General features: G+C 69.5%; 5 protein-coding genes and 1 non-coding gene across 7 annotated transcripts; 5 read left to right on the forward strand and 1 right to left on the reverse strand.

Annotated features, from left to right (window-relative positions):
* The first annotated feature begins 227 nt into the window (after nucleotides 1-227).
* On the forward strand, nucleotides 228-6,884 carry TNPO2 (transportin 2). 2 transcript variants are annotated; one of them, XM_075725161.1, is made up of 23 exons: nucleotides 228-326; nucleotides 592-667; nucleotides 834-983; nucleotides 1,048-1,154; nucleotides 1,221-1,354; nucleotides 1,881-1,962; nucleotides 2,059-2,181; nucleotides 2,280-2,398; nucleotides 2,475-2,535; nucleotides 2,782-2,947; nucleotides 3,104-3,256; nucleotides 3,344-3,569; nucleotides 4,355-4,526; nucleotides 4,799-4,885; nucleotides 4,969-5,076; nucleotides 5,179-5,337; nucleotides 5,426-5,513; nucleotides 5,618-5,716; nucleotides 5,910-6,038; nucleotides 6,106-6,181; nucleotides 6,270-6,369; nucleotides 6,609-6,683; nucleotides 6,777-6,884. In XM_075725161.1, exons 1-23 carry the CDS (start codon nucleotides 228-230, stop codon nucleotides 6,882-6,884), a joined length of 2,697 nt encoding a protein of 898 aa, XP_075581276.1. The 2 variants fall into 2 exon arrangements, with proteins under 2 accessions (XP_075581276.1, XP_075581277.1); XM_075725162.1 differs by having other exon boundaries at nucleotides 5,910-6,005.
* LOC142596190 (small nucleolar RNA SNORD41) lies at nucleotides 2,642-2,708 on the forward strand. Its single transcript, XR_012831824.1, has one exon. It is a non-coding gene; the product is annotated as a small nucleolar RNA SNORD41 (small nucleolar RNA).
* A 1,577-nt stretch (nucleotides 6,885-8,461) lies between the features above and the next one.
* FBXW9 (F-box and WD repeat domain containing 9) lies at nucleotides 8,462-10,987 on the forward strand. Its single transcript, XM_075725176.1, has 11 exons — nucleotides 8,462-8,581; nucleotides 8,671-8,851; nucleotides 9,230-9,369; nucleotides 9,453-9,581; nucleotides 9,701-9,813; nucleotides 9,895-9,986; nucleotides 10,079-10,227; nucleotides 10,360-10,473; nucleotides 10,573-10,662; nucleotides 10,766-10,831; nucleotides 10,913-10,987. Exons 1-11 carry the CDS (start codon nucleotides 8,462-8,464, stop codon nucleotides 10,985-10,987), a joined length of 1,269 nt encoding a protein of 422 aa, XP_075581291.1.
* Nucleotides 10,988-11,558: 571 nt separating this feature from the next.
* On the forward strand, nucleotides 11,559-14,231 carry DHPS (deoxyhypusine synthase). The gene is given in 10 exon segments (XM_075725177.1): nucleotides 11,559-11,759; nucleotides 11,847-12,008; nucleotides 12,971-13,042; nucleotides 13,044-13,093; nucleotides 13,165-13,261; nucleotides 13,362-13,448; nucleotides 13,532-13,637; nucleotides 13,733-13,836; nucleotides 13,924-14,049; nucleotides 14,136-14,231. Coding segments are annotated over 10 exon segments (1,101 nt in total).
* Nucleotides 14,232-14,548: 317 nt separating this feature from the next.
* Nucleotides 14,549-17,132, reverse strand: WDR83 (WD repeat domain 83). Its single transcript, XM_075725123.1, has 9 exons — nucleotides 17,030-17,132; nucleotides 15,912-16,032; nucleotides 15,719-15,824; nucleotides 15,584-15,632; nucleotides 15,374-15,500; nucleotides 15,218-15,285; nucleotides 15,001-15,109; nucleotides 14,792-14,906; nucleotides 14,549-14,701 (listed from the first exon to the last, which is right to left on the reverse strand). Exons 1-9 carry the CDS (start codon nucleotides 17,130-17,132, stop codon nucleotides 14,549-14,551), a joined length of 951 nt encoding a protein of 316 aa, XP_075581238.1.
* A 72-nt stretch (nucleotides 17,133-17,204) lies between these two features.
* Nucleotides 17,205-19,135, forward strand: WDR83OS (WD repeat domain 83 opposite strand). Its single transcript, XM_075725233.1, has 4 exons — nucleotides 17,205-17,239; nucleotides 18,194-18,299; nucleotides 18,796-18,893; nucleotides 19,019-19,135. The coding sequence occupies exons 1-4, from the start codon at nucleotides 17,205-17,207 to the stop codon at nucleotides 19,083-19,085; spliced, it is 306 nt and encodes a 101-aa protein (XP_075581348.1). The 3' UTR covers nucleotides 19,086-19,135.
* Nucleotides 19,136-19,333: the final 198 nt, after the last annotated feature.

Consider the following 19,333-nt stretch of genomic DNA (forward strand, 5'->3'; position numbering starts at 1 on the left):
GGGCCCCGCCGTCCCTCGCGTCCCCGGGACCCCCCCTCATCCCGGGGGCATCCCCTCTGCACCCCCCCACGGCTTCCGCTTGTGCTACCGGTAGATCCCTGTCCTGCTTCCCACCCCCCCCGCAGGGATCCGGGGGTCTGCACCCCCCCCGCAGGGATCCGGGGGTCTGCACCCCGCCCTGTACCCCGGTCGCTGACCCCCGCACCCCCCAGGACCCCCTAGCCGCCATGGACTGGCAGCCGGACGAGCAGGGCCTGCAGCAGGTCCTGCAGCTGCTGAAGGACTCGCAGTCACCCAACACGGCCACGCAGCGCGTCGTGCAGGACGTATCCTGAGGAGGGGGGGCCGGGACCCCTGCGGGGGCACGGGGGGGGGACACACATGGCACACACACCCGTCCCCGTTTGGGCTGGGGAAAGGGGAATCGGGGATTTCCTCCATTAACGGGGCCAGCAGCCACGGGAGATGGGGCCGGCTTGAGCTCTGGAGGGGCTGGACCTGGGGAACGCGGGTTTTTGGCCACGTTAATCCGGGACAGCATCCCCATTGTGGGGCAGCGTCCTCGTCCCTGTCCTTAACCGCCTGGGGCAGAAGCTGAAGCAGCTGAACCAATTCCCCGACTTCAACAACTACCTGATCTTCGTGCTGACGCGGCTCAAATCTGAAGGTGGGTCGCTCTGCGGCCGGGGGTGGTTTGGGGTCTCCTGGGTCCTGGGGGGGGGGCAGAGGCGGATGCAGGAGCTGAACCCCCCCCCCCTGTTTTGAGCTCAGGGAGGTGGAAGTGGAGGGGATGCGCGTTGCAGCTCCCCCTTAACGGCTCGTGTCCCCCCCAGATGAGCCGACGCGGTCGCTCAGTGGCCTGATCCTGAAGAACAACGTCAAGGCGCACTACCAGAGCTTCCCCCAGCCCGTGGCCGAGTTCATCAAGCAGGAGTGCCTCAACAACATCGGGGACGCGTCCTCCCTCATCCGGGCCACCATCGGTGAGACGGGGCAGGGGCCCCCGCGGGGACCCCCGCTCCCCCCGTGCTAACGAACCCCCTGCAGGCATCCTCATCACCACCATCGCCTCCAAGGGGGAGCTGCAGATGTGGCCGGAGCTGCTGCCGCAGCTCTGCAACCTGCTCAACTCGGAGGACTACAACACGTGTGAGGTGCGCGGGGCCGGCCGGGGGGGCCGGGGGGGTCGCGGCCGGCGCTGACGCCCCTCTGGCGCGCAGGGGGCGTTCGGGGCCCTGCAGAAAATCTGTGAGGACTCCTCCGAGCTCCTGGACAGCGACGCGCTCAACCGGCCCCTCAACGTCATGATCCCCAAGTTCCTCCAGTTCTTCAAGCACTGCAGCCCCAAGATCAGGTACGGTGCGCTGCGGTGGGAACACGCGTGTCCTCCCGCAGCCCCACGGGCGAGTGCGGAGGGGCTGGGGGGGCCCAGCCGGGGTGGGAATGTTGGGGGGGCCGTGCCCAGAGCCGTCATGTGGCCATTCAGCGAGGTGGGGAGGGAGAGGAGCTGGTTTTGTGCCCCTTGCTGCTGGTTCTGGTTTGCCTCAGGGTCCCCTTGCTCCCTCTGACGGGTGGTGTGGCTCCATCTGTGCCCTGCTGGGGCGATGCAGGGATCTGGGCCCCCCCAGACTGGGCAGCTCCAGCTGAGCCCTGTCCCCAAATCATCCCATGGGGACCCTGTGTTTGTCCCCCCAAGTCTGGACTGGGACAGGAGGTTATTCCAGTTTGGAGCACGTTTCCCTCTCACAAGTTAATTCAGCGCCGTGGGGTCCGGGAGGGGCAGGTAGCTGGGGTGACCATCCCCCCTCCCTCCTTCCTGGCTGCGCATCGTTAGCTAACAAGCCTGCCGGACCCCTCCGCCATGGTCTGCCTCTCCGCAGGTCCCACGCCATCGCCTGCGTCAACCAATTTATCATGGATCGGGCTCAGGCGCTGATGGAGAACATCGACACCTTCATTGAGGTGAGCAGCCGGATGCGGAGCACGCCCTGGAGCGGCCCCAAGGGCGGTTGGGGGTGAGCGGGCTCCCGTGCGTGTGTGTGTGTGTGTGTCCCCCAGCACCTCTTCGCTCTGGCGGTGGACGAGGACCCCGAGGTGCGGAAGAATGTGTGCCGCGCACTGGTGATGCTGCTGGAGGTCCGCATTGACCGCCTCATCCCCCACATGCACAGCATCATCCAGGTGAGGTGGGGCACAGGGGTGGCCACGGGACCCCCCGGGTGGGCGGGTTGGGGGGCTGACCTGCCCCTCCCTGCTTGCCCCCCTCCCCTTCCCCGCAGTACATGCTGCAGCGGACGCAGGACAGCGATGAGAACGTGGCGCTGGAGGCCTGCGAGTTCTGGCTGACGCTGGCCGAGCAGCCCATCTGCAAGGAGGTGCTGACCTCCCACCTGGTGCAGTGAGTGCTCGGGATGGCCCCCCCTCGTCCCCCGGCCCCCCCCAGCCCCATCAGTTCCCCCCTTTGCCCCCTGCAGGCTCATCCCCATCCTGGTGAACGGCATGAAGTACTCTGAGATTGACATCATCCTGCTCAAGGTACGAGATGGGGCTGCGAATGTGAGGGTGCCTGGCTCCCTGTCCCTCCTCCGGCACGGGGGGGCTGGTACTGGTTAAACTGGAGGGACTGGGGACCCAAGACCTCGCGGATGTGATGACAAATTCCGAGCTGATGCTGGTGATGGCTGTTGTGTTCGTACTGTCTGATCCGTGGGGGCCGGGGTTCCCCGGGCCGGGCGTCTGGGGGTCCCCGCGGTGTGCTGTGATGTCCCCCCGTCCCCGCAGGGTGACGTGGAGGAGGACGAGGCCATTCCCGACAGTGAGCAGGACATCAAGCCCCGCTTCCACAAGTCCCGCACGGTGACGCTGCAGCACGAGGAGGAGCGGCCGCAGGACCCCGATGATGCGGAGGATGAGGACGACGATGACACGCTCTCAGACTGGAACCTGAGTATGGGGCTCGTTGGGGGGTCCCGGCCTCGGGTTTGGGCTCCTGCAGTGGACCCTGGGGGGGTTAATTAAGCCCAGAGGTGAGACGGTGCCTGCTTGAGGTGAGATGGTGGCTCTTTGGAGGGATTAAGCCCGTCACCTCTTGCCTTCCCGGCAGGGAAGTGCTCGGCTGCTGCGCTGGACGTCCTGGCCAACGTCTTCCGGGAAGAGCTGCTCCCCCACCTCCTCCCACTGCTCAAGGAGCTCCTCTTCCACCCCGAGTGGGTCATCAAGGAGTCGGGCATCCTCGTCCTGGGGGCCATCGCGGAAGGTGGGTGCCACGCTGCCTGCAAGGGGCCGTCCCCGAGCCACCGCCGTGCCGGAGCTGGGGGTCTCTGAGCCTCCCTGTGCCCCCCAGGCTGCATGCAGGGCATGGTGCCCTACCTGCCGGAGCTGATCCCCCACCTCATCCAATGCCTGTCGGACAAGAAGGCGCTGGTGCGCTCCATCGCCTGCTGGACCCTGAGCCGCTACGCCCACTGGGTGGTCAGCCAGCCCCCCGACATGTACCTCAAGCCCCTCATGACCGAGCTGCTCAAACGCATCCTCGACAGCAACAAGCGGGTGCAGGAGGCGGCGTGCAGGTAAAGGGCCGGGCAGAGGGGGGTGCGGTTTGGGGGCCTGTCGTGGTTTCACCCCAGCCAGCGGCTCAGCACCACGCAGCCGCTCGCTTCCGCTGCCCCGGTGGGATGGGGGAGGGAATCGGAGGAGTAAGAGTGGGAAAACTCCTGGGCTGAGATGAGAACACTTCAATAATTGAAATAAAATAAAATAGTAATTATAATAATAAGAATATAATAATAATAGTAATAATAATATCCAAAGCAAGTGATGCACAATGCAATTGCTCACCACCCGCCGACCGATGCCCAGCCAGTTCCCGAGCAGCGATCGCTGCTCCCCAGCCAACCCCCCCAGTTTCCATACTGCCCATGACGCCGTATGGTATGGAATGGCCCTTTGGTCAGTTTGGATCAAATATTCTGGCTGTGCCCCCTCCGAGCTCCTTGTGCCCCTGGCAGAGCATGGGAAGCTGAAAAGTCCTTGACTGGCATAAGCAGCACTGAGCAACAACTAAACCGTCAGCGTGTGATCAGCGTTATCCTCATGCTAAATCCAAAACACGGCACTGTGCCGGCTACTAGGGAGAAAATTCACTCTATCCCAGCTGAAACCAGGACAGGGCTGCAAGTGGCATTTTTGGGGCAGGATCCGCCAGATCCGAGCCCTTCTCTGGGCGGGATGAGGCATGTGATGTGTTGAGTCGCTGTGATGATGGTGTATTCGTACTGTCTGACCCAGAGCCGGGGTGCGCGGGGGGCTCAGCCCTGGCCCGGCGGGGGCTGCTGACCCTTTCTCCCCGCCCCAGCGCCTTCGCCACGCTGGAGGAGGAGGCCTGCACGGAGCTGGTGCCATACCTCAGCTTCATCTTGGACACGCTGGTCTTCGCCTTTGGCAAGTACCAGCACAAGAACCTGCTGATCCTCTACGACGCCATCGGGACCCTCGCCGACTCTGTGGGGCACCACCTCAACCAACCGGTATGACGTGGGGCGTCCCCCCATCCCCAGGGGTCCCCGTTTCGGGTGTCCCCTTGTCCCCCCCTACGGTGTCCCGCTGTGTCCCTCCCCGTGCCCCCAGCCCAGGACTGGTGATGACAAGTGACAACAGACATTCGAATCCCGAACGCCCGGTGTGGATCTCTCTGGTCTGATGGTCCCTGGGCTGAGGGGGAGCGGCCCCCCGCCCCCCGCGTGTCCCCTCCGCCGTGTCCCCCCCCCCCTCCATGACAGCGTCTCTCCCCGGGGCGCAGGAGTACATCCAGAAGCTGATGCCTCCGCTCATCCAGAAGTGGAACGAGCTGAAGGACGAGGACAAGGACCTCTTCCCGCTGCTGGAGGTGAGCCGTGGGGCGCGGAGGGTGGCAGCGGGGGGGGTCTCCGTCCCCTCGGACCCCTCCCCTCTACCCCTCCGTGCCCGCAGTGCCTGTCCTCGGTGGCCACCGCCCTGCAGAGCGGCTTCCTGCCCTACTGCGAGCCCGTCTACCAGCGCTGCGTCACTCTGGTCCAGAAGACGCTGGCTCAGGCCATGGTGAGCCGTGCCCCTCCTTCCCTGGCTGCCGTGGGGTGACCCGCCGTGGGGTGTGACCCCCTTGGGGGGGTGACCGCGGCTTTCCCCCACTTCTCCCCGCAGATGTACAACCAGCACCCCGAGCAGTACGAGGCCCCCGACAAAGACTTCATGATCGTGGCCCTGGACCTGCTGAGCGGTTTGGCTGAGGGTCTCGGCTGCCACGTGGAGCAGCTGGTGGCTCGCAGCAACATCATGACGCTGCTCTTCCAGTGCATGCAGGTCAGGGACCCCCCCCGGGACCCCCCCACCCCGGTCTGGGGGCTGCCGGGACCCCTCCCGCGCTCACCCCCTTGCCCGCTCCCCGCAGGACACCATGCCTGAGGTGCGGCAGAGCTCCTTCGCCCTCCTGGGAGACCTCACCAAGGCCTGCTTTGTGCACGTCAAGCCCTGTATCGGTGGGTGCCGGGGCTGCGGGGTCCCCTTGGGGGGGGTGGCAAAGCAGGGGGACCCCAAAAGGACACGTTGGGGGGGCCCTGCCACTGACCCTGCCTCCCCCCAGCCGAGTTCATGCCCATCCTGGGCACCAACCTCAACCCTGAGTTCATCTCTGTCTGCAACAACGCGACCTGGGCCATCGGAGAGATCTGCATGCAGATGGGTGAGTGCCTCGGGCCCCCCTAGACCCCCCCGGGAGCTCAGCCGAGCCCCCCTAGACCCCCCCGGGAGCTCAGCCGAGCCCCTTGTAGACCCTCAGGAGCTCAGCTGAAGTGCCCTGAGCCCCCCCAGGAGCTCAGCTGAGCCCCCCGGGAGTGAGCCCTGACAACCCCCCCTCCGCAATCCCCTCCTGGCAGGGGCGGAGATGCAGCCCTACGTCCAGATGGTCCTGAACAACCTGGTGGAGATCATCAACCGGCCCAACACCCCCAAAACCCTCCTGGAGAATACAGGTGAGGCTGGGGGGGGTGCAGCCAGACCCCCAGGTGGGGGTTTGGGGGGGCTGTTTGCTGTGGGGGCTCCCCTGCACCCCCAAACTCTCTCTGCCCACAGCCATCACCATCGGGCGCCTGGGCTTCGTCTGCCCGCAGGAGGTGGCCCCCATGCTGCAGCAATTCATCCGGCCCTGGTGAGTTTGGGGGGGCTGTTCTGGGGGTCCCTGCACCCCCTAGGAGGGGAGGGTGGGCTCTGAACCCCAATTTTCACCCCCCGCCAAGGTGCACGTCTCTCCGTAACATCCGGGATAATGAGGAGAAGGATTCGGCTTTTCGTGGCATCTGCGTGATGATCGGGGTGAACCCCGGAGGGGTCGTGCAGGTATGGGGGGGGGGGGGGCAGCTGGGAGTTTTGGCGGCTCGGGGGCAGCCACCAGCCCCCGGAGGGGGAGATTTTGGGGGGGGCTAAGCTGCGGCTTGGCTCTATCCAAAAAGGGGGAGTCCCTGGGGCCAGGCCCCTCTCCCCATCACCCCACCATTTTGTCACCCCCCCCATTTTGTCCCCTTGTCACCCCCCCCATTTTGTCCCCTTGTCACCCCCCCATGTTCCACCCCTCCCAGGACTTCATATTCTTCTGCGATGCTGTTGCATCCTGGGTGAGCCCCAAGGACGACCTGCGGGACATGTTCTATAAGGTCAGCGGGGGGTAAAGGGGGATAGTTGGGGACCCCTATGCCGGGGTTGGGGGGCTCAGCAGGGCCCCCCCTCATTATTAACCCGCCCCCCAGATCCTCCACGGCTTCAAGGACCAGGTGGGCGAGGAGAACTGGCAGCAGTTTTCGGAGCAGTTCCCACCCCTGCTCAAGGACCGGCTGGCAGCGTTTTATGGGGTCTAGGCCAGGCGGAGGCACCGGAACCAGGTCCGGGGAGCGGGGCAGCACCCCCAAAAAGTGGGGGGGACAGACAGATGCCCCCCCCCACACACTTCAGACAGGAACCCCCTGACCTCTCCCCTCTCCCCCAGGTCGGCGCCGGGAGGCCGTCGGGATGGCGGCCGTGAGCGGGCGACCCCGCGCCGTGCCCGGGGGGGTTCAGGGGGGCGGGAGGAGCCCCCCCCCCACCCGCCCCATCCCCAGCCGCCCCGGGGGGGGACCCCGAGATCGGTTTCACCCCTGGGGGGAGAAAGGGAGGGGGGGACTGGGGGTGGGGGGATCCATGGCGGCCGCGGGGGCACCCCAAAACCCTGGGGGGGGGAGTAAAAATGGGGGCAAAAGGGTCCAAAAAGGGGGTGGCCGGGGAGTGGGGGGACGCGACCCCTCCCTCTTTTCCGCTGTAGGCTGTTCCTGTCCCCCCCCCCCCCGCATGGTGCCCCCCACCCCGTCCCCATGCACACGTTTATGGAGCTAAACCTATAGGAACGTATAGAGCAGCCCCGGGCGGGGGGGGCGCGGGGGGGCCCCGGGGGGGGCGGGAGGGCCCCGGGGGGGGGGCGGGGGGCCGGGGGGGGCCGAGCCGCCGCCGTTGTGCTTTGTCGTGAGCGAGTCGGTGCCACGTTTCTTGTGTTTTTTTTCCCGTTCCGTTCCGTTTTTTACCGTTTACAGGGCGGGGGGGGAGGGGAGGGGAGGGGAGGGGCGGGGGGGGGTAACGGGACACGCACGCCCCGCAGGGACCGGTTTTGGGGGGGGGGGGGGGGGGGGGGGCGGTTGCGCCGCGCCCCCTCGTTCCTGCCCGGCAAAGAGAGTCCGTTGTTGACCGTCCGCCGTCTCGGTGCCGTTTGTTGCCGCCGCGGGAGGGATGGGTTTGGGGAAGGGGGGGTGGGTTTGGGGAGGAGGAGGGGGGGTCGCTCCCCCCCCGGGACCGGTTCGCCCCCTGCGCCGGCGGCCTGCGCTGCTACACGTGGGCGCCGGCTCCTGCCGCCAGGGGGCGCTGCGCGGCGCCGCGCGCTCTGATTGGACGAGGCGCGGGTCACGTGGGGGCTGGACGCGGGTCTCGCCGTGGCCGTGGCGACGGGGACGCGGCCGGGCCGGGCCCCGGTACCGGGGGGGGGGGGGGGGAGGAGAGCGGGCGCGGCGGCCACGGGGAGGGCACGGGGACGGGGACGGAGGGTGTCGGTACCGGGGGCTGGAGCGACTCGCGTGTTGGGGCGGGTCCGGTCGTGGAGGGGTGGGTCCCGGTACCGGAAGTTAAGGCAGTGTCTGGGGGTTGGGGCATGCCAGCCGCGGTCGGTATCCTAATCCCTTGGAGGTATCTGGATGGGGGGGGGTCCCCGGTACCGCGGCTGGAGGGCTCCCGGTGTCGGGGGGCGGTCCCGGGGGACCCCGCTGCTGGGGAGCCCTGGTTCGGGGCGAATCCCGGTGTTAAGGTTCGGGGCGGGGGCTGAGGGTCCCGCTGGGGTTGCGGGGGGGGGGGGGGGGGGGGGCGGTGCCCCCTGCTCCGGGACAGCGGGAGGTGCTGACCCGCCCCTCCCGCAGCCATGGAGGGGTCCCCGGTGCCCAAGCACCCCGACCGGCAGGCGCAGAACAACGTCAACAGGCTGCAGGCCCCGGGGACCCCCCCCCGCCCGCACCCCGCTGCCCCCCTCCTGCACCCCCCTGCCCCCCGCCCGCACCCCGCTGCCCCCCGAGCCCCCCGCCCGTTCCCCCCCGGGGCTGAAGCAGCCGCCACCAGCCGGGGGGGGCCGAGCGGGGACTGCTGTCGCTGCCGCCGGAGCTGCTGCTGGAGGTCTGCGGGTACCTGGACGCGCGGGAGGTGCGGGGGGTCCTGCCCCACGTCTGCCGGGCGCTGCGGGAGGTGGCCCAGGACGCCGTGGCCTGGCGGCAGCGTCTGCAGCGCAGCGCCCGCGGCCCCTTCCCCGTCCTGGCAGGTGGGTCTGGGGGGGGGACACCCCAAAACGTTTCCCCGCGGCGGGTTGGGGGCATCCCTAATGCTCCGTTTTTCCACCTCTGCCGAGCCTGAGGGGGCTGCGGGGTGCTGCGGAGGGTGAATGTAGGGAGCTGGGGACCCCCTCTGCTCCCCTCTGCCCCCCATTTCCCTGTGGCAGATTGGGGATGGTCTCTGAGCCCCCCATTTCCCCACAGTGGGTTGGACCCCCCCCCCAACACCCCATTCCCCCTACTCTGCCGACCCCGAGGTGGCTACGGGGCACCGCGTGGGGTGAAGGAGGCAGGTTGGGGACCCCCCCTGTTCCCCCAGGTTCCCCCATCGGTTTGGGGGTCCCCCACCACCCCCATTTCCCCCACAGAGGAGGGATTCGACTGGTCTGACGCTTGCGTGGACCTGGAGGACCACCTGCAGCGCTGGGGGGACAGCGGGGCGCGCATGGAGCACTTCTCCCTGGACAAGGGGCACTTCGCCTCCGTCGATTCTGTCCTCCTGCTGCAGGTGAGGACGCGCTGGCCCCAGGGGGGGTCCCCTGATTCTGGGGGGGTGTCCTTGCCTCATCTCCATCCCGCCCTGCCCAGTAGGGAGGGAACCTCTGTATTTCGGGTGCCCGCGACCGCAACGTCAACCTGTGGGACCTGCGGCAGCTGGGCCGGGCCCCCGGCAAGGTGCTGGTGAAGGTGCTGGGCACCGAGCGCAACGGGACGCACAAGGTGGGGGGCACAGCTGCTATCCCCCCGCCTCACGCCTCGGTTCCCGCCCTCGGGGAGCCGCTGGGGGCAGTTCCGGAGCAGTTTTGGGACCGGTCGCGAGTTTGGGTTCTCCCTCGTAGGGCTGGGTTTGGTGTCTGGCCTCCCAAGACAAGAAGGTGTGCTCGGGCTCCTGGGACAGCACAGTGAAGCTGTGGGACATGGAGGCCGAGGGGCAGCAGTTTGGGGAGATCAGGTAGTGCATTGGGGGCTCCTGGGGGGGTTTGGGGGCTCCTGGGGGGGCTCTGGCTGAGCCCAAGCCTCCCCTCGCCCCCAGGGAGAAGTCAGCCGTGCTGTGTCTCTCTTACCGCCCCGACGTCCTCGTCACCGGAACGTACGACAAGACCGTGACAGTCTACGACCCGCGAGGTCGGTTCTGCCTGGGGCTGGGGGTCCCCGGCGGGGCAGTGTGGGGGGGGATGCTGGGGGGACCCCCCGGCTCAGCCCCCTTCCTCCGGCAGCTGGCCAGGCCCTGGTGCGCAGCTACAGGCCCCACACCAGCGCCGTCCTCTCGCTGGCGGCCGACGACCGGCTCATCGTGTCGGGCAGCGAGGACCGGACCCTCGTCATCTTCGACTGCCGTGCCAACGCTGTCCTGCAGCGGCTGCAGGTAGGTCCTGCTGCCCCCCAAAACTGTGGGGAGGGTTCCACTGCCCCCCAAAACTATGGGGAGGGGTCGGGACAGGGCTGGGGGCTCCGTCCCCCATCACTGGCAGCCCAATGTCTCTCTCCCCGCCCCAAGCTGGAAAACTACCTCCTCTCCATGTCGTACCGGGGGACGCAGCTCTGGGCAGGGGACAACCGAGGCCGGGTGTACGTCTTCGGGAACAGCACCGGCAGCTTCCAGCCCGCAAGGGTAGGGACCCTAAATGGGTTGGGGGGTGCAGGGGAGGGGGCCGGGTGCCCCCCAACGCCTCACGGTGTGGGGTTTTTTTTTGCATCTCCCCTCCCGCAGTACTTCGACGTGGGGCACCGGCTGCAGATCACGGGGCTCTGGCAATCGCTGGGGTCCTTCTACACCACATCCACCGACAGGACACTACGGGTGAGGCTGCTGCCGTCCCTGTCGTGCTGCGCCGGGCTGGGGGGGCCGCTGACCCCGTTGTGGGGGGCTGGGGGGGCCGCAAACGGCTTTTGCTCTCTTGCAGATACACATCCCTACAGACCCTCCCCGCACTGTCTACTCCTGGACGCATGATGACGTGCTCAACGGGGTAAGGAGGTGCTCGCCCCTCGCACACGCGTGTGTGCGCTCCCCCCTTGCTCCCCCCTTGCTCCCCCCTTGCTCCCCCCAGGTCAGCGTGGAGGGCGACGTGGTGGCAGCCGCCTCCGGCGGTCTCTCGGTCGAGGTGTGGAGGCTCCGGACCTGATGTTACCGGCACGGCACCGTGCTTGCACTGCCCGGGAAGGGGGGCTGCGGGGCCGGGGAGCTGCCGGGGCCGGGGGGGTCCGTCCGGGCTCCTGCCGGGTGCGGGGACCCTTCCGCGCCCCCCAACATGGAGGAGAGGGGCCCGATCCTGGGCCTTCGGTGGGGCTGGGAGCTGCCATCTGTGCGTGGGTATTAAATGGGTTCAAGTGCAGCGGAGGTTGCGTTTCCTTGCAGGGGTATCCGCGGTTTTGGGGCGAAATTGGGCGGTTTTGGGGCGCTGGAGGGGACAGAACTTTCCGGTCCGGCGCCGTCCGCTGAGCCGAGACGTTTCGCTTCTGGGCTTCTGTTGCCCCTCCGCGGCCACCGTCCCCGCTTCAAGATGGCGGCGCGCAGCCGTACGGCAGAGAGCGAACGGCGCGAAGCGCGGTGAGCAAGATGGCGGCGGCGGCGGCGGCGGGAGGGCGGGCTAAGATGGCGGCGCGCAGCCGCAGTCTGGCGCGGGGGGGGGTGGGGGGCGGCCCAAGATGGCGGCGCCCAGCGGCGGCGCGGCGGCGTGAGGCGACGGGAGCGCCATGGCGACGCCGGGGCAGGCCCCCGCCGCGGCCCTGCAGGCCGTGCTGAAGCCGAGCGGGCCCCTCCCGGCCGAGAGCCTCCCGGTGCGCGGCTACGACTTCTCCGGCGGCCCGGACCATGCCGCGCTGCTCCGTTCTTTCCGCACCACCGGTTTCCAGGCCACCAGCTTCGCCCAGGCCGTCGCCGAGATTCACCGGATGGTGGGGACGCCGGGGCCGGGGGGGGGGCGGCGGGGGGCAGCGGGAGGCGGGGGCCGGAGCCGGGCCTGACCCCCCGCTGCCCGCCAGATCGCGGCGAAGCTGGAGCCGCTGAGCGAGGAGGAGCGGGCCCGGGCCGCGCTGGGCGGGCCCCGGCCGCCCTCGGGCTGCACCATCTTCCTGGGCTTCACCTCCAACCTCATCAGCTCCGGTGTCCGGGAGAGCATCCGCTACCTGGTGCAGCACAACATGGTGTGTGGGGTGGGGGGAGCCGCCCCGCGCCGCCCCCGCGTCCTCGCCCTGTCCCTGAGCTGCCCGTGGGGCTCCGGGGGGATGCTCGATTCCCCGGGGTGGCTCTGAGGTCCCCAGCCTTGTCCCCGAGCTGTCCCTCAGGTCCCTGTGGGATCCAGGGTGCTCCTAGCTGGGTCCCCAAGGTCCCCGGGGGATCTGCTTTGTACCTGAGCTGTCCCTCAGGTCCCTGTGGGATCCAGGGCGTTCCTAGCTGGGTCCCCGAGGTCCCCGGGGGGACCCGCTCTGTCCCTGAGCGTTCCCAGTTTGCTCTTGGGGATGTCCTGGAAGTTCCTGGGGGCTCAGCCCCATCCCTGAGCTGTCCCTCAGGTCCCTGTAGGTTCCAGGGTGTTCCTAGCTCCATCCCTGGGGGGACCCACTCTGTCCCCAAGCTGTCCCTTAGGTCCCTGTGGGATCCAGGGCATTCCTAGCTGGGTCCCCCAGGTCCCTGGGGGGGATCTGCTTTGTCCCCAAGCTGTCCCTCAGGTCCCTGTGGGTTCCCAGCTTGGTTCCTGGGATGTTCCTGAGGTCCCAGCCCTGTCTGTTTGGTGTCCCTGAGGTCCCAGCTCTGTCCCCAAGGGGTCTCTCAGGACCTCTGGGGTCCCAGTGTTCCCAGTTTGCTCTTGGGGATGTCCTGGAAGTTCCTGGGGGCTCAGCCCCATCCCCGAGCTGTCCCTCAGGTCCCTGTGGGTTCCCAGCTTGGTCCCTGGGATGTCCCTGAGGTCCCAGCTCCATCCCCGAGGGGTCCCTCAGGACCTCTGGGGTCCCAGCATTCCCAGTTTGCTCTCTGGGATGTCCTGGAAGTTCCTGGGGGCTCAGCCCCATCCCCGAGGTGTCCCTCAGGTTGTCGTCGGGTCCCCTGAAGTCCCCCGCCGCGTCCCCGGGGATGTCCCCGAGGTCCTGACGCCCGTCTCTGCCCGGGGCAGGTGGACGTGCTGGTGACCACGGCGGGGGGTGTGGAGGAGGATCTCATCAAGTGCCTGGCACCCACCTACATTGGGGGACTTCAGCCTGCGGGGCCAGGACCTGCGCCAGAGCGGCATCAACAGGTACGGGGCGCGGGGTCCCCTCCCCGGTGTCGGGGTCCCCTCCCCGGCTGAGCCCGTCCCCTCCTGCCCAGGATCGGAAATCTGCTGGTGCCCAACAACAACTACTGCAAGTTTGAGGACTGGCTGATGCCCATCCTGGAGCAGATGGTGGACGAGCAGGAGACACAGGTGTGGGCCCTGTGGGTCCTGCCCGGCACGGGGTGGGCGCAGGGGGCCCGGACGCCTGGGTCTTGCCCAGCGCGGGGTCCTGAGCGTGGTGGTCCGGCAGGGCGTAAGGTGGACCCCGTCCAGGATGATCGCGCGGTTGGGCAGAGAGATCAACAACCCCGAGTCAGTCTGCTACTGGGCGCAGAAGGTAGGTGGGGACGGGGGACGGTGACCGGGGGCGTCACCGTGCCGTCCTGGGGGCGTCACAGTGTCACCGCGTCCCTTTTCCAGAACAACATCCCGGTGCTGAGCCCAGCGCTCACCGATGGCTCGCTGGGGGACATGATCTTCTTCCACTCCTACAAGCGCCCGGGGCTGGTGCTGGACATCGTGGAGGGTGAGGGTGTCCCCCCTGAATGCCGGGGTCCCCCCCCCAGATGCCGGGGTCCCCCCCGAATGCCGGGGTGCCCTGACTGCCGTCTCCGCCCGCAGACCTGCGCCTCATTAACACCCAAGCCATCTTCGCCAGGAAAACGGGGATGATCATCCTGGGCGGGGGGCTGGTGAAGCACCACATCGCCAACGCCAACCTCATGGTGAGGGGGGGGACGGGGAGGGGACGCGGGGCACCCCAAGGGGACGGGGAGGGGGTGCAGGGGGTCACCCCCCTTCTCGCCTCGCAGAGGAACGGGGCCGATTTCTCCGTCTACGTCAACACGGCGCAGGAGTTCGACGGCTCCGACTCTGGGGCGCGGCCGGATGAGGCCGTGTCCTGGGGCAAGATCCGGATGGATGCCACCCCCGTCAAGGTGGGACGGGGGTCCCGGCTGGGGGGGGTGGGATTTGGGGTGCCCCATGGGGGCTCCCGCACCCTCACCCCTTCTCCTGTGCCCAGGTTTATGCCGACGCCTCCCTGGTCTTTCCGCTGCTGGTGGCGGAGACGTTCGCCCAGAGAGCCGACGCTTTCCCCTCGGAGACGCCGGGGGACTGAGCCGGTGGTGGGGCGTCCTGGGGGGGGATGAGCCCCCCACCTCAGGAGGGGTGAGCCCCACCCTGGGGGGGCCGAGCCCCCGATTTGGGGGTGCTGAGCTCCCAGTACCTCTGCAGGGGCTCCCATCTCGTCCAAAGGGCAGCAGGGGAGCCGGCACCCCCGTGCTGCCGTCCACCTGTTCCCCCCTCCCCAGCATTTGTATTTATTTGAGCCACTCAGGGGTCCTAATAAAGCGCCGTGGGTTCTCTGCACGCTGTGGGTTTATTTCTCGTTAGCGGAGCTGGGGGGGCGCGGACGGGGGCCCCCCCAAACCCGTGTCACCTGGCGGCGTCCCCCTCGGGCTGGAAGGTCTCCTCGCGCCAGAGCTGGACGTGGCCCTGGGTGGCGGTGAGCAGGCAGGGCAGGGTGGGGTGGAAGGCGAGGGACTGCACCACGTCGCGGCCCACGGCCAAGCTGAGCGCCAGCGAGCCCTGCGGGGCGAGGATGTCGGGGGGGGGGCTCCTCTGGGACCCCCAAAGCGCGGGTTTGGCTCCCCCCCGCCCGCCGCCTCGCCCGCTCACCTCCACCAGGTCCCAAAAGTAGACGTTGCCGTCCTCCGAGGCGCTGCCCACGTGCGTGTCCTGCTCGCTCAGCACGCAGTCCAGCCGGTATGCCGTGCTGCGGTGGCCGGTGTACCTGGAGGGGAGGTTCCGGCAGACGGGGTGAGGCGGGGGGGGGTCCCTCCCGAACCCCCCGAGTGGGCGCAGGGCTGCGGGGAGGGGGCTCGTACTCGCCCAGCAGCTCTCCCGTCTCCTTGTCCAGCAGGCGCAGGGTGGAGTCCAGGCTGGCGGCCAGCACGCACTGCCCGTCCTTGCTGAAGCAGACGCTGGTGATGGGGCCTGGAATAACAGGAGTTTGGGGGCATCCCGGGAAGCCCCCCCAACTTGGGAACCCCTGTAATTAAGGAAAACCCCCCCCACGCCAGCGTCCCACACCCCCTCACTCACTCCCGATGTAGTCGGAGTAGAGCTGGCCGGCACGCAGGTCGTAGCGCCGGACGCGGCCGTCCACGGAGCTGCGGAGAGGGGGTGTTAGCGCTGGGGGGGGGGTCCCCGCTGGCCCCAATCCTGGGGGGCCCCGCTGGCCCCATCCCCGTCCCTCACCCCGAGAGGATCTCGTGGTCGGAGACCTTCACGCTGGAGATGCCGTCCTTGGCTTCGTCCAGGACCTGGACGGGCTCGGGGCGGCGGGAGCGGCAGTCCCAGCACCGGACGGTGGAGTCGATGGAGCCTGGTTGGGGTATGGGGCGGGGGAAAAGGGGGTGTCAGGGGGGGCTCTGGTGCTGGCAGAGCCCCCCGAAACCGCTCCCTTACCGGACATGATGACGGTGGCCTCCTCATTGAACTGGACGCAGTTCACCTTCTACGGGAGAAGCGGGGAGTCGGTGCCCCGCAGGAAGCCCCGACCCCCCCGGTGCCCCCCGCCCCGGGTGCCCCCCGCGTCCTCACCCCCGCGTGTCCCCGGTACTTGCGGATCACTTGTCCGGTGGCCACGTCCCACAGCGCCACGGTCTTGTCGGCCCCGCAGGAGCAGAGCTGGCTGTTGTCGAAGGAGCTTTGGGGGGACGCGGGCTGCCCGTCAGCGGGGCTGGGGGGGGTCCCCAAGGGGTGGGGGGGTCCCCGCAGCCCCCCCGTCCCTTACCCGGCGGCGTCCAGCACCTCGTAGCCGTGCCCCTGGTAGGTGCGCAGCGCCGTGCCCTTGTGCGGGTTCCACAGCTTCAGGGACTTGTCGCTGCCGCAGGTCAGGCAGTAGTTCCCGTCCACTGGGGAAGGGGGGCTGAGCTGACCGCCCCCCCCCAGCACCCCAAACGGACACCCCATCCCCAGGAGCTGGGGGTCCCAGTCCCTGCCCCAGGGCCCAGGTCCCCCCGTTCCTCCCCCCGGGATGGGGCCCAGGTCCCCATCTCCACACGCCCCGGGTCCCCCGTCCCCCCGCCCCGGTCCCCGTCTCTCCCTCCCCCCCCAAGTCACCATCTCTCCCCCCCGGTCCCCATCTCTTTCCCCTGCTCCCTGTCCCCCCGCCCCGGTCCCCGTCTCTCCCCCCCCAAGTCCTCATCTCTCCCCCCCAGTCCCCATCTCTGCCTGCCCCGGGTCCCCCATCTCCCCCCCGGTCCCCATCTCTTCCTCCCGGTCCCCATTCCCCCGGCCCGGTCCCCGTCTCCCCCCACCCCCCATCTCCCCCAGCCCGGTCCCCATCTCCCCCCGTGGTCCCCGGTCCCCATCTCCCCCGGCCCGGTCCCCGTTCCCCCGGGTCCCTGCTACCCCCGGACCCCGCTCCCCCCGGTCCCCCGGCCCGCTCCTCATCTCCCCTCGTGGTCCCCGTTCCCCCGTGGTCCCCATCTCCCCCGGCCCGCTCCCCGCTCCCCCCGTTTCCCCTGCTCCCCCCGGTCCCCATCTCCCCCGGCCCGCTCCCCATCTCCCCCCGTGGTCCCCATCTCCCCCGGCCCGCTCCCCGCTCCCCCCGTTTCCCCTGCTCCCCCCGGTCCCCATCTCCCCCGGCCCGCTCCCCGGTCCCCGGTCCCCCGGCCCACTCCCCGTTTCCCCCCCTGCTCCCCGGTCCCCGTCTCCCCCCGCCCCCCATCTCCCCCGGCCCGGTCCCCATCTCCCCCCGTGGTCCCCGTTCCCCCCGGTCCCCGGTCCCCATCTCCCCCGGCCCGGTCCCCGGTCCCCGTTTCCCGGTCCCCCCGGTCCCCCCGGTCCCCGCTCCCCCCGGTCCCCATCTCCCCCGGCCCGGTCCCCGCTCCCCGCTCCCCGCCCCACCGTTGAAGCGGACGGCCCGCACGGCGCCCTGCCCGCACTCCAGCGTCCGCACCCGCTGCCGGGGCAGCTCGGGGCGGGCGGGCCGGGGCCGCGGGAAGGCCATGGCGGGCCGGGACCGGAGCCGGGACCGGGGCCTCTTCCGGCGGCGGCGGCGGAAGCGGGCGGCGGGGCGGCAATGGCGGACCCGCGGCGGCCGGCGCGGGTGGCCAGGTGGGACCCGGGGGGACCGGGAGGGGACCTGGAGGGGTCCGGGGGGACTCGAGGGACCGGGAGGGGACCAAGGGAACTGGGAGGGGGACCGGGAAGGGACCGGGAAGGGACCGGGGGGACTGGGAGACTGGGAGGGGACTGGGGGGACCGGAGGGACCAGGAAGGGTCCAGGAGGGGACCGGGGGGACTGGGAGGGGAGCGGGGGGACCAGGGGAACCGGGAGGGGAGCAGGGGAGCGGGAGGGGAGCGGGGGACCGGGAGGGGACCGGGAGGGGAGCAGGGGACCTGGAGGGGACCGGGAGGGGACCGGGGTAAACCGGGAGGGGGACCTGGATGGGAGCGGGGGGACCAGGAGGGGTCCGGGGGGACTCGAGGGACCAGGAGGGGACCGGGAGGGGATCGGGGGACCAGGAAGGGACCAGAAAGGGACCGGGGGGACTGGGAGACTGGGAGGGGACTGGGGGGACCAGAGGGACCAGGAAGGGTCCAGGAGGGGACCGGGGGGACTGGGAGGGGAGCAGGGGAGCGGGAGGGGAGCGGGGGACCTGGAGGGGACCGGGAAGGGACCAGGAGGGGTCCGGGGGGACTCGAGGGACCAGGAGGGGACCGGGGGGACTGGGAGGAGGGGACTGGGGGGACCAGAGGGACCAGGAAGGGTCCAGGAGGGGACCGGGGGGACTGGGAGGGGACCGGGGGGACCAGGAGGGGAGCAGGGGAGCGGGAGGGGAGCGGGGGACCTGGAGGGGACCGGGAAGGGACCAGGAGGGGTCCGGGGGGACTCGAGGGACCAGGAGGGGACCGGGGGGACTGGGAGGGGACTGGGGGGACCAGAGGGACCAGGAAGGGTCCAGGAGGGGACCGGGGGGACTGGGAGGAGAGCGGGGGGACCGGGAGGGGAGCAGGAGGGGAGCGGGAGGGGAGTGGGCCCGCCCCGCCTGACGCCCCCGCCCCCAGGTACAAGCCCCCGGCCACCGAGACCAACCCGGCGCTGGAGGACCCCACACCCGACTACATGAACCTGCTGGGGATGGTCTTCAGCATGTGCGGGCTCATGCTCAAGGTGGGGGCACCGGCACTGGCGGGATGGTGTTTTGGGGGCTGAGGGCTGTCCCTGGGGGGGTGCTGGGGTGGCCAAGGGCCATGGGGGCACAGGGACCATCCCTGGGGGGGGAGTTGAGGGCCGGGGGGGGACAGGGGCTGTCCCTAAGTGGTTCAAGGGGACAGGGGCTGTCCCAAGGGGGGTAAGGTGGGGCAGAGGCTGTCCCCAGGGGGTTTTGAGGTGGCCGGGGGACAAGGGGGGCACAGGGGCCATCCCCAGGGGGGTTCAAGGGGACAGGGGCCGTCCCCAGAGAGGTCAGGATGGACAGGGACCATCCTCAGATGGCTCAGGGGGGACAGGGGCCATCCCCAGGGGGTTTTGAGGTGGCCGGGGGACAAGGGGGGCACAGGGGCCATCCCCTGGGCACTCAGGGAGGACAGGGGCCATCCCTGGGGGGGTTCAGGGGGCACAGGGGCCCTCCCCAGAGGGTGCCCATGCCGTACCCCTCCACCCGCAGCTGAAGTGGTGCGCCTGGATCGCCGTCTACTGCTCCTTCATCAGCTTCGCCAACTCCCGCAGCTCCGAGGACACCAAGCAGATGATGAGCAGCTTCATGTGAGTGCCAGCGGCGCCGGATTCGGCCCTGGGGTGCCGCATCCCCTGCGGAGGGGACGGCGGGGAGACCATCCCGGTTTTGCCGGGGTCCCTGAAGCCCGGGCTGGTGTCTCTCCCCCCTCCAGGCTCTCCATCTCGGCCGTGGTGATGTCCTACCTGCAGAACCCCCAGCCCATGTCCCCTCCCTGGTGACAGCCGGTGTTGTTCCCTGGGGAAGGCACTCCCTGTGGGGGAGGCAATGGGTTGTGCTGGGGCAATGAAGGTGGTGCTGGGGCAATAAAGGGGGTGCTGGGGCAGAGCTCGTGGTCTTTGTGGTTTGTATGTACCTGCATGGGCTGGACCCTGCTCAGGGCTGCGGCGTCAGTGGGCAGGCGGGGTGGGTGGACCCCCCGCCCCGGGCTTGGGGGTGCCCCAGGGGTGTGGGACCCCGCTTGGGGGAT

The sequence above is a fragment of the Pelecanus crispus genome, chromosome 27 (assembly GCF_030463565.1).
Source record: "Pelecanus crispus isolate bPelCri1 chromosome 27, bPelCri1.pri, whole genome shotgun sequence".
Lineage (NCBI taxonomy): Eukaryota > Metazoa > Chordata > Aves > Pelecaniformes > Pelecanidae > Pelecanus > Pelecanus crispus.